Here is a 12,877-nt window from a genome sequence, read left to right as displayed (position 1 = left end):
AAAAATCTTTAAAAGGAGTAGCAAATGGGGATAAATTTTGTTCTCAAAAGTCATAACAGCCATTACGCAAGTTTTCTCTTTCACTGTGTAGGTATTAAAGTAACACTGTGGCCTGGCTGTTTTCTGTAAGGCCTTTTTCAATTTATCTAGAAATTTGGTTTTATGGTTTCCTTCCATTTAAAATTTAGTGGCTTTACATGGAGTTCTGTGATCCATTGAAATGCTAACTTGGGTCATGTCTCAACTGCTACAGTGCTGTGTGGAAACCATCATTAAAATTCCGGTTGTCCTGTAACTGGCAGAGAACCCATGCTGTCAGACTCCTCAGTAAGACATTGTACTGTTAAGATTTGAATCACATCTCTGCTTCTGTCTGATGAATATTATTAGTGTTCATAATCATTTAAAGTTGCAAATAGGTCAAAACAAATGGAGCATTTTGATACACATCTATTCCTGATTCTCACTTGATTAGTTGATACTGGGAAAGTTAAAATCCATTTTCAACACAGATGTGATAAGTTATACCAAATATGCTGCACACACAAGCTGTTCGAGGAAGCCAGAGGTCTAAGTGGGTTGAATTTGATATAAGTAATAAGTCCATTTAGTTATTAATGACTTCAGGTATAGATTTTACAAGCCAATCTATGTTGGCACAACTGTGATCAATCAATAGTGTTGTATGTAATTGGTTTTTATGGTATAATGCTATATTTTAGAATTATTGTAGCGTTATGCTACTTTGTTACTCAAATTTTTGTATGTCATTTTAAAGAAAGCAGATACTTAAAAATTCTCTATATATTTATCTTTAAATTTCATTTGATGCAATCCATGAAATAAATTGATAAATGTTTTCTTACTATGTCTTTGTCGTGCAGTTCTTAGGTAGTACATGTAATAATTAAAAACAGCATTTAAAAACGAGCCTGCTCTGTATACTGCAGATGGAGGTGGAAACGGAGGCAGTGGGGCCGGTTGGCGGCAGACCTGCTCTGTCTGTAGCAGTTTCTCACTGAAATCTAACTGAGGAATAATCGTGTTTCGTGTGCCTTTCTTCAGTCTATTTGCATTTCTGGAGTTTGGAGCAAAATTTGATTTCCAGTAATTTCAATGGCTGAATAAGGAGTGTCAACCCTGAACGGCCCCTCCCCCTCTGATATTTGCAGTGGCCAATGTGGTTACTGAACTCAATGTTCTGGATAATAGGTTTCATTAGTTTTGGTGCCTGAGGTAAGAAAGCAGTAGGTGGGAGTGGGAAGTGTTTTTGATGTCTAGACCTTCATTTCGGCTGTTGCCGCAATATGATACATTAAAAGGAAATATGTATTCTTTGAAAGTATTTCTACTTTTAAACTGTGTAAGGCAGGGTGACCTGAATTCTAAATGGATGAACTTGAATTTCTTAAAGGTTTCGCAATCTTTATGCTCCTCCCCATCCTGTCCTATTCCATTCCCCCTCCTCTCATTTTTCCTCTTCAAGTGAAGTGTGTCACTTCGAATTGGAAGGTGTATCTTTCCAAGGTCTCTGCTGGGAAACACACAATCATGGAAGTATATGCTGGTTTGATATTTTGCCATATTGATCCCCCCTGAAACTTTTAGATGGTTTTTCTTTCAGAGAAGCTTACTGATTCTGCAAAGAGCCATGCTTTGAATTTGCAAAGTTAATAGTTTTGTATTACAGTTGGTGAAGATTATTTTGAAAAATAATTTGGGCACTGAGCAATAATTAGTGCTAATTAAACTTTCTAAAACACTATATTCTGCTAAAAATTTTAGACAGTATTTTTGCAATTTAAATATTTGATTATGAGGATTACTGTTTTAAAAAAGGTTGAATAACAGCAATTTAAAAATGTCCTGGTTAGAGCTTATACAATATAAGTGAGATAACTTTAGTACCAAAGATAGTTTTGCTTTGTAAAATAGGCAGCTGTACTGGTACTTAGTTTTATTTTTTAGCTTTAGTGTGGCTGTGATAGACCACATAACAGCAGGAGGATGTTTGAATTTCGGAATTCTTCGTGTTGGTTGATGCTTGCCACTCCTTTATTGTTCACACATTTTAGGTCTCTTGGTGCTTTCTTTTCTGATAATGTTGACAAATGTTAGAAAAATTACCTTCTGTTATATGTAAATAGATTTATGAATATAGACTATAGAGGTTGTCTGCTTGCAACTTTATATTCTGAAGTAATTAATATACATTTGAGTTGCAACTTGAAAGATCAAATGAATTAGAAAGGCCTTTAAAAGAAAAGTGTGTCTTAAAATATGTCCCTACAATCTCCCAAGACTGTGTGCCTTTGGGAGATGGTAGGTCCATAAAGACAGGCCCGCACCTGCAGGCCTCATGAACTTCTTGGCAGTTGCTTTGTTTGCCTCAGTCCACTTGGAAGGGAGATAGCGAATTAAGTAGTAAGTGCATCTTACATCATTCATAGAACTTTACCTACATTAACTACTCTCCCTACCCCATGCCAAAGAACGCTTTCTGAAGAATCTCAATATCAAGCAAGTGAAGTATGGGTTTAAATTTTACCTTGGGAGGAGAGTATCTCAGATAAATTAGCCTAAGAAGCTATTACGTGATTTTTCTCTGACTTTACCATGGAGCTGTACAAATAGATTGCAGAAGCAATTTTAATTTTGTTTAACTTTTGAAAAGGTTACTTGCAGCTATTTAGAAAACACTAATTTAAAGAGTGAATGGTGGATTCAAGGGGTAATTTAACTTCAGTCTTGAAAATTGCCTTTCTAGCCAGTACTAAGAGTAAAAGAGAGGGATGAGGTGGGTTAACTTAACACCAACCATATGGAGAAGCACAATTTTATGGAAAGAGCACGGGTGTTAGAAAACTTGGGTTTGAATCTCATCTTTGCCACTAATCCTCTTACCTAGACATAAGGAATTTTATCATGTCAATTGAGCACACGTTTATGAATATCTGAAATGTCCTAGTCACAGCAGCTATGAGATATTAGATGAATTTAACTAATAGAATAATTGCTATTTCTAAAAGTAGATATAGAATACATTTAATCCTGTTGGCTGCTGAGTATAGTAGTTATGTTTCACTCTGTATTCTTGAACTTAGTTATGTGATCTTGGGCAAGTTTAAGATTTTTAAGCCTTAGTTTTCCCATTTGTATCATGGAGAATAAATTGTATTGGTCAGAATTCTTAGACACAAGCTAAGAAAAGGAGTTGATGAAAGGGATTTTGAGTGTTCACAGAGCTCTTTGGCACTTCTAGGGTCACTGCGGCGTAATTGGTGAGAAACTAGTGCCATCACTGCAGCACCACTAGATGCCATGGGGCCTGTGCTACTGCTTGTAGTGCCCTCTGGAAGGTCTTTCTCCTTCCTCTCCTGTTTGTGTCTGCAGGTCCAGGGTCAGAAGTGTGCAGTGAAGTGTAGTGTATATATAACCTTGTCCACATTGCAGGAGGATACGGGAAAGAAAGAATCAGTATTTTCAGCTCTTGTTACGGGTGAAATCTTTGACCCCAACCAGGATTCGTGAAGTAGGCAATCATCAGTAAAAGGAAGGTGTCAGATGCCGAGTGGTTAAAGTGAATGCCACATGTTCTTGCCTCTGTCTCGTAGTGTTGTGGTGAAGAGTTCTCTGCCCTTCCTCCCACCCCACCCATTTATGTATAGTGTTCTTGATTTAAGACTTGGCATGTAGAATAAAGCCTCAGAAAATGAACAAGGTTCTTTTCTGGATAGAAGATTGATCTTAAAAATAGAAGTTATTTTATTGTCATTTTGAAATGAAAGATTTAAAAAAAGTGTATTGAAAATGATATTACAGTTGTCCCATTTTTCTCTCCTTTATTCCCCTCTGCCCTGCACCCCCTCCCATTTGCATTCCCCCATCTTAGTTCATGTCCATGAGTCATACGTATGAGTTCTTTGGCCTATTTCCCATACTATTCTTGACCTCCCCTTGCCTATTTTGTATCTACCATTTATGCTTGTTATTCCCTGTACTTTTGTTTCCATTCATGCCCCTTCCCCTTCCCGCTGAAAACCCCCCATGTGATCTCCATTTCTGTGATTCTGTTTCTGTTCTAGTTGTTTGCTTAGTTTGTTTTTGATTTAGTTTTTTTAGGTTAGGTTGTTGATAGTTTTGAGTTTGTTGTCATTTTACTGTTCATATTTTTTATCTTTTTCTTAGGTAAGTCCCTTTAACATTTCATAAAATAAGGGCTTGGTGATGATGAACTCCTTTAACTTGACCTTATCTTGGATGCACTTTATGAGCCCTTCCGTTCTAAATGACAGCTTGGCTGGATAGAGCAATCTTGGATGTAGGTCCTTGCCTTTCATGACTTGGAATACTTCTTTCCAGCCCCATCTTGCCTGTAAGGTTTCTTTTGAGAAATCAGCTGGTAGTCTAATGGGAACTCCTTCGTAGGTAACTATCTCCTTTTCTCTTGCTGTTTCTAGGATTCTCTTCTTCATTTTAATCTTGGCTAATGTAATTATGATGTGCCTTGGTGTGTGCCTCCTGAGGTCCGAGTTCTTTGGGACTCTCTAAGCTTCCTGGTCTTCCTGGAAGTCTATTTCCTTTGCCAGATTGGAGTTGTTCTCCTTCATTATGTTTTCAAATAAGTTTTCAATGCTCTTCCTTTTCTCCTTCTGGCACCCCTGTGATTCAAATGTTGGAATGTTTAAAATTGTCCTAGAGGTTCCTAAGCCTCTCCTCATTTCTTGTTTCTTCATTCTGTTTTGGTAGATTGTTTATTTCTTCCTTCTGATCCAAGCCATTGATATGAGCTCAGGTTTCCTTCCCCTCACTGTTGGTTCCCTGTACATTTTCCTTTATTTCACTTTTCATAGCCTTCATGCTTTCTTCTATTTTGCGACCATACTCAACCGATTCTGTGAGCTTCCTCATTACCAATGTTTCCAACTCTGCATTTAATAGGTCGGCTATCTCTTCATCACTTAGATGTATTTTTCTGGAGCTTTGATCTTTTTCATTTGGGCCAATTTTTTTTTGTCTCAGTGCCCCTGTTACATAGGAAGGGGTAGAGCTTTAGGATGGAGCCTTAGATATTCGCCAGGGGAGGGCAACCTATTATGCTGTATTTTGGCGCTGTATGTGGGGGAGGTCCAAGAGGGAATAAGGCCCCCTGCTCCACTCTTAGCCAGCTTTCAGTCATTTCCTCCACTGCCCACAAGCAAATTGGGCCCTTCTGGTGCTGACTCCTAGGCTGGTCTGTTTGTGTATGTTCTAGGACCTTATGGGTCTCTCCAAGGAACTCTCCTCTGAGGCTGGGAGTTTCTTCTGCTGCCTCAACTCCCACAGCTTTTTATAGCCAGAGGTTTTGAAGCCTTAGTTCCCCACACTAGAACCCTGGGTGGCGTGGTCTGTCTCGCTCCCCAGTTGTTCTCCAGTTTATCTCCACACAAATGTGGGACCACCTCATCCACCAGCCACTTCCTTGCCTGCCTTGGTCCTCCAGCTACACTGCAGCCTTGCTCCGAATCTTCTCCATCCCAGCTGCCCATCTCCACCCCTCCTTCCAGTCTGGATGAATGTTTCTTCTTTTAACTCCTTGGTTGTCAGACTTCCATACAGTTCAATTTTCTGGCAGTTCTGATTTTTTTTTTGTTTGTTTGTTTTTAAACGTTGTTGTCCTTCTTTTGGTTGTACAAGGAGGCAAAGTTTATATACCTATGCCTCCATCTTGGCCTGAAGTCCCAGATTTAACATGTGTTCTAATCCTGTCAGAATTTTCTCTGGTGAATACTTTTGTCAAGATAACAACTAAAAGGGAGAGGAAATTTTCTTCTACAGATATCTTTTCCATCCTTCCAATTTTTTGCTGTTTTGAATTGAATTAATACAATTTAAAAGAAAATTAACTATCATCTGTAGGGTGTTTTATATCTTTTTATATACAAAAAGAATGTTGGGAATGCACGGGGCATTGTCAGTCTGTTGGATTCTCTTGGTGTTAGTTACTTGTGGTTCAATGTTATATTATTTACCCAAATGTAAAACATGAATGAAATTATGAGTTCAGGAAATAAATTGATGTCATATTAAGATTTAATTTTCTGATATTCTCCCTAAAATTATGTCCTTAAATCCTAATTCAGGTAATTACCTTCAAAACATTTAAAAAGTTTTGTATAACTCTGACATTATTGGGTATTTTTCCTTTTGATTTTCCCTGTGAAAATACATGTGATAACCTTGGTATTAATTCTATTTAAATACCTTTAAATAGAACTTTAACAAAATTAGTGTTTGTAGCACTAGAAGGTAGAAAGATTGATTTGGGAATTTCAAATGGTTTTAAACTTGGAATAAGCAGGTTGGAAGGATTTCCATGGGAGAGGGATTCTATGTCATGTCTGTATTTCAAAGACTTTAACGTCTAAACACATATTTCCCTCAGTATTTTGTATTTTATGGCTTTGAAATACTTACCTTCCTTTTTCTGTTTCAGTGTGAAAAAAGTTATTTACGTTTACTTATTTACTTTGCTTTAGAAGAAATGTAAAGTGTGTTTTTATTTGGTGCCTGCTTATTGGTTCATTTTTCTTTTTTTTCAGTTGTGGAAGAGGGACTTTGGGAAAATGGCCTTTCCTATGAATGTCGGACGCTGCTCTTCAAAGCGATCCACAATCTGTTAGAAAGGTAAGGGAGAAAACAGCATCAAGGTGGCTGTGAGAAACCCAACTACAATGCCGGGTACTCAGAAGGTTCCTGTAGTCCTCAAAATGCTTTCATGAAGTTTTATAAAAATAAAATTGTATAAATCTTTTTTTATATTGATATAATTTAAAAGTTAGAGAATGTTCAGGAATAGCACAAAGCACTTCATATATCCTTTTGCACAGATTTACCAGTAATTTTTGTTTGCCCAGTTTGTTTTATAATTAATTAGTATGATTGCTTGTCTTAAAACCTTCTTTCTGGGAGTGTGTGTGTGCATACTCACACATGTGTGTATAATAGACACACACACACTAATTATTCCCTGAACCATTACTGTCATTTTCATGCGTTGGTAAAATACCATTATCAAATCTGTAGTTCAATTCCAGTGTTATCAGTTGTCTCAGTTATGTTCTTTATAGCTTGACCTCCCTTCCCAGGATCCAGTCCATGACCATGCATTACATTTAGTTCTCATGCTCTTTAAATCTGCAAGAGTTCCTTAAGAGCCTTTCTCTCTTTCTTGACATTGACATTTTGAATGCATTCAGGCCATGTGTTTTATATAAAGTCCCTCAATTTGATATAGTTTCCTCATGATTAGATTTAGGTTATGCTTTTTAGCAGGAAATACTGTAGAAGTCATATTGTGTCCTTCTCAGTGTATCGTAGTAGGAGGGCCATGATTTCAGTGTTTCATTTTTAATGACATAAAGGTTGTTGGGCACTTGTTTGAAGTGATGGTTTTGCCAGGTTTCACCAGTGTAAATTAGTGAGTACTTGTTAACTATATTGCTTAATTCTGTGTTTATAATTAATACGCATTTTGTGGCCAGTTCCAGAGATTGTATAATTATCCTGTTACCAAATTTTGACTCACTTGTTTTAGCCTCTATTGGTGGTCGTTGTCTAAATCAGTTATTATTATTATGGCTGCAGTGTTAATTTTCAAATGCTACTATTCCTTCTACTTTTATTAGTTGCCATTCTATTGAAAGGAAGAGCTTTCCATTTTCTCCCATGTACGGATGTATTTATGTCTTTATCTCCCTTAATCTTTATCTCTGTATAAATTTGGAAAATGGATTTCTGTATTATTCAGTAGCTTATAATTAATTACCATTATTTATTTTGATGCTTGAGTTCTTTCACATTTGGCCAGGGGAAGCCCCTTAATGGTGGCTCCTGTGTTTTTTTGAGTTGTTCTCATCATTGTTTGAGTGCTTGTTGCTTCCTGGCATAGCAGTATGTTCAGGCTCTGGGTTGTGTTTTAGGGGGAGAAATAGATAAGAAAGAACGGGTTAGTTCTATAGGAAAATCTTTCCACCTCTCCTCCTGAGGTATATATATACTTCTAGGTGGTCATGAGACAGTCTGGTATCATTGTTTCTTATCTAAGCTCTTGTCTATGGTAACCTCACTATACTATCACTACCTAGGATTCTTAAGCTACGATTGATAAGTTGCCATCATTTAAGTCACTCAGAAAGACCTTTCCCACAAAAGTGACCCGATTTTTCATTCTGAATTTTAGTTCCTACCTCTGTGATTTGAAGTAGACATGGAGGCTGCCTGTTACTAAGGGCATTGTATTTTAGAGGCGTTGGTTTTATGAGTTGAATACTCTTAAATAGTCCAAACATTTGGTCATTCTCTCTCCTGCTGCAAAAGAGAACAAAGTCCAAGTGCAGTCCATACTGTGTCCAGGGAAATCTGGGAATTCCACTGTTTTCATGATCTTCTGCCAGAATCGAGCTCTTATATCTATAAAGTAATTGATGTATCTTTAAACACAATCCTTTTTATGTAAGTTTTTAATGTATAAGGAACAAAGTACATATCTTAAAAATTGTATTTGCTGTGTTACTTTTTATAATTTAATTTTAGAAAGTACTAATGAATTTGTGGTTGAATTGCGTTTTCAGTTTTTTGTATTTTAAATGGTAGCATGTTTTGGGTGAGAGAAATTAGAAAGCAGAAACACTGGGAAAAGAGAAATGCAGATCATTTATCCTGTGCTCATGAATACAGAATTGGTGATAAAACTGATGTCCAGGTCAAAATGAATTATTTTATAAGAAAGTTAATTGTGACGTATGCAATATGCCTTGCAATAGAAGCTTGGGATAGTTCTAAAGAACTTTAGGTTAGACTTGGTTTGATTTCAGGATCTGTTACTTGGGACAGTTGCCCTCACCTCACTAAGTCTTCTTAGTGCCCTTTAAATTAAGTATAGGATACCTTGAGTTTTTGTTAGGTGGTGTATGTGATGTGCATTGCATAATATTCAGCCTATTGTTAATGTTCAATATTCTTTTATGCCATAAATATTATTTTGCATACTTTGATTTCAATCATTGTACAAGATTTTATTTTGAAATAAATAAAAATTGCCTATTTTAGAAAACAATGAATAATCAAGCTGTTCAGCTCTTTTCTTAAAATGAATGTGTTGAGATTTTTTTTTAAAAAATTGTAATTCTTTTGTGCTTTAAAATAACTTTTAAGTAACTGTTCTATGAATGAAAATCACCCTACTTGTGAGTCAGGGAAGCATTTTAAACAGTTGTTTCTAGTCTTCTTTATTCACTGTCAGGAGAAAGCGGATTGTTGAATACACACTTGCCCTTTTGTTGTTCTTGCAGCTTAGACCATTTGCTGTCACTTAGTTACTCTTTACAGCCTCAGTTTATTGAAATACAGTTTACTCTCTTATTTCCAGCAATTTTCTGTTATGCCATTCTCTTTCCATTCAGATAAGATCCACGTGGTTTCCCATTGTGGATGTTCTGAATTTGTAGCACAGAAAGCCAGAAGTGAAGTTATTGAAACAGATCACCAAGGAATTATTTCTTGAAGGGTATTTGTGCTTCCTGAACCATTTTTTTCATTTGCCTATTAAAAGCTTGTACCTTGTACAAGTGATTTATTTTTTCAGCTTTTTATTTAAGCATACAGATTTAATTAAAAGGGAATTTCATGAAGGACCTTGAGCAGTTCTCACTTAGAACTAAGCAGGAGTCATGTACATCAGTCTTTCTTCCAGAAGGCAGTGTTTGTTAGTGTATACAGAATCATAAGTCACTGCATTGGTTTATTAAAAATAATTTCACTACAGAAATTCAGGTAACATTGTGGACTTCACACAGAATAAGAATTTCATGTCTTGTTGCTGTTGATTGGCATTGAGGTAAAACTGTATTAATACTGTGTAGAGTATTTTAGATTCTAGGGCAATATGACTTCAGATATTTTATCATTCATTTACTCATTTCTCCTATAACTCTTCAACATTTGCATATGCTGTATAGTGTATGTCTACCAGTGTTGTCTGCCATAAACAACCCCCCCCCCCACACACACACACCAGGGCTGCTTATTCAGGAGCGTTTTTCATTGAGGGTTCCCACAGAAGCTAACATATCTGGCTTTAATTTTATATATTTCTGTAGGGGCATACATTTCTAGAAGTCCATTTTTTCACTGCCTCAGAGGCAGGTATTTTGAGTCTTGGCTCTGCCAACGGTGTAACTGTATGGTTTGGAAGGGTGACTTAAGCCCCTGTTCCTCACATATAAAACGGTGGAGGGTTGTTTTGCTCAGCACAGAGCTCAGTGATGGTTAACTGCTGTTACTGTCAGCCACTAGGAGTGTTGATGTCAGTTTTCAGTCGGGCACAACACTGAAAGTCAGTCTATTTAGGTGATTCTGGAATCCCATTCTATAATATCCTTTTATGTGGTCATGTATTCTTTCCTGGGATACTCTGGTTATCTGAGCACAGCTTCCCAAAGGAAGTCTTTTCATCTGTGGAGAGCATTCGTTGTTAGAAAGTCTTTCTTATGCTGAGCAGAAATCTGTCACCCTATAACTTCATTTCTTATCTTAATTCTTTTCTTGGGGATCATGTGCAATTCGTCTAATTCTACTTTCATGTGGTTCTCATCCTACAACACTGAACCCTCAACCTTTCCTTCAGCCTTCCAGATATTTCTCTAGTCAGCCCCATTCTCTTCATTTTGGTTGCCACTGGCCTACTTTTAGGATATAATGTGTTTCATGAGGCTTTGCAGTGGCCTCTTTCACCAATCAGGTTAGGCTCAGTTATGCTTCCGAAACGAAAGACCTGAAAGAACTTACTATCTTACAACAGTCAAGGCTTATCGTGCTCATGCTGCTTGTCCATTGTGAGTCCTTGACTGCAGCACTGTCTTTCCTGGGGGCAGGAATCCTGCTGACAGGGCAGCCCTGTCAGAGACTTGCTGAGCTCTTTGCAGTGAGAGCAATGGTGTAATAGCCCTTTGAAGCCTCTGTTCAAAAGTGGCAGATGTCATTTCTGCTCACATGTCACTGGCCAAGATATTTACCACCAAAGTCAAAAGGATGAGAAAGGAATATCCATTAGTGGGAGGTACCAACGTCACATGGCCAAGCTTGGTGTCCGTGAGAGAGAGGGATAGCATGTATTTGGGGAAAGGGTACAGTCTGCCATCCTATCAATTAAGGTCATCTCCCTTCTAATAATCTACTTGCCAAACAGGTGTTGGTTGTGTTACTTTAACACAGATACATTTCTGAAGCACAATTATGAATGTATTTGTTATGAATGTATTTGTACATGTTTTTAAAGACTGAGCCATATTGGCTACTTTTGGTATTTTTTTCATTTGTGAGCTCTTAGAATTTCAATATTTGAATATTTAGGCTTTTCAACTATTACAATTTTACATCATGCAGTCATACTTTTTTTTTCTTCCTGAGAAAGTAATTGAGCTTCCTCTTTTCTTAGTGATTGATTATCTCTTTCTGGCAAATTGCCCAGAATGATGACATATCATTAATTTGGTTTTTATTTACATAGAATCTCTGCTAATTTGACTTGATTCTTCCCTTTTTGCCCTCTCCCTCCTTCCCTCTCCACTTGTTGTACTAGTTCAGATTGTTTTTCATCAGGCTTTTCAACTTAGTGGGATTTTGTTATATATTTATAATGAACTTACCAAAGGTTACTCTTAGCATTTTAAGTTTATGTTGTCTTACACTGCTCACTAATGGAAAAATGCTTTGGCTGGGACTAGATAAGGGAAAACAGAAACTGCAATCTTTTCTTTAGGAGTTTAATTTGTATAGTTTTTATAATATACCATATCCTTCTCACCTAACTAGCTAAATGAAGTAAAATAGTGGGTTAAATAGTTTAAAAAATAAAAACCCAGGAAATGTATGTAGTTCTTTTCACACAGAGTTTTTACTGATGCCTTAGTGATTTGTACCATCTATGAACATCTTGCTTTTGTTCCTTCATAGAAATATTTTAAATGTTGTAATGCTGTCAAATTGGCTTTTTCGTGTGGTAGTAGACTTTAATTTTAGTTTCCTAAGTTTTTAGAATAAAACATAAGCTGATTTTGGAAAAGCATTTTTTCTTTATAACGTGCACATCATTGTTTTGTACACAATAGAAGATCACATGGGTCTTTTGAAGCCATTACACTCTGTCCTGTCCGTGCTTGCTTAGGGAGACTTGAATCTGTGGGTCTCTGACATTTGTAAAACGTAATGGCTAATGGGTTGCCAGCATTCTCACCCCTCGGCAGTTTGTAACACAGCTGCAAAGGTGCCTTTGGCCCAGAGCCTCTTGGTTTGCTAAGAGTTGCTGTTTAGACTGAAGATGTTCATTTGTAAAAATAAAATAAAATAAAATGAAAGTTGGAATTATAATTATGGTAATGACATCTTTGTAAAGTACTAGCTTTTAATGCCCTGTGGTATTATGGTCCAGTAGAGGTGATCATCAGGGGGCAAAAGAGTGATGTCCCTGGATGTGCTGGGTCAAGGATTTCAAATAATAAGCATACAGGAGTGGGCAAAAGCAGGTTTATAGTTGTGATACAAATTAATTAATAAAATAATAATACAAAAACAAAGTATGTGGTTTGCATACTCACAATGGTAAACTTATTTTGCCCACCCTGTATTCAGTAGAGCACAGTGGTAGGTACAGCCCCAGGGGAAGAAGTGGTGATACATCGTTGCAACATCGAGAGTCCTTGAGGATAATGTGGGGACAGGAGCAGGATATGAGTAATCAGTAAAGTCCCATTTCACTGAATTGTGACAGTGTGCACTTTTCTAAAGGACAGTAGGAAAATGAGTCTTTAGATCTAAGGGGCATATGCTTTAAAGGAAC

The 12,877-nt window shown here is 36.9% G+C and overlaps 1 protein-coding gene across 3 annotated transcripts in view; it reads left to right on the top strand.

Moving 5' to 3' along the window:
- MED13L (mediator complex subunit 13L) overlaps nucleotides 1–12,877 on the top strand; it is a 259,792-nt gene that overhangs the window by 124,646 nt on the left and 122,269 nt on the right. For all 3 annotated transcript variants that reach the window (XR_005067358.1, XM_037052180.1, XM_037052179.1), the window contains exon 3: nucleotides 6,582–6,666. Coding sequence is in view for 2 of the 3 variants with exons in the window: in XM_037052180.1 (XP_036908075.1) it covers nucleotides 6,582–6,666 (85 nt within the window). In the remaining variant the exon portion in view is untranslated. The remainder of the gene's footprint in view (nucleotides 1–6,581; nucleotides 6,667–12,877) is intronic.

Source organism: Sturnira hondurensis, unplaced genomic scaffold (genome assembly GCF_014824575.4).
Source record: "Sturnira hondurensis isolate 20B ecotype Veracruz unplaced genomic scaffold, ASM1482457v3 Scaffold0007406, whole genome shotgun sequence".
NCBI classification, from domain to species: domain Eukaryota; kingdom Metazoa; phylum Chordata; class Mammalia; order Chiroptera; family Phyllostomidae; genus Sturnira; species Sturnira hondurensis.
Note: the sequence above shows the minus strand (reverse complement) of the source record. Positions and strands in the feature narration are given on the sequence as shown.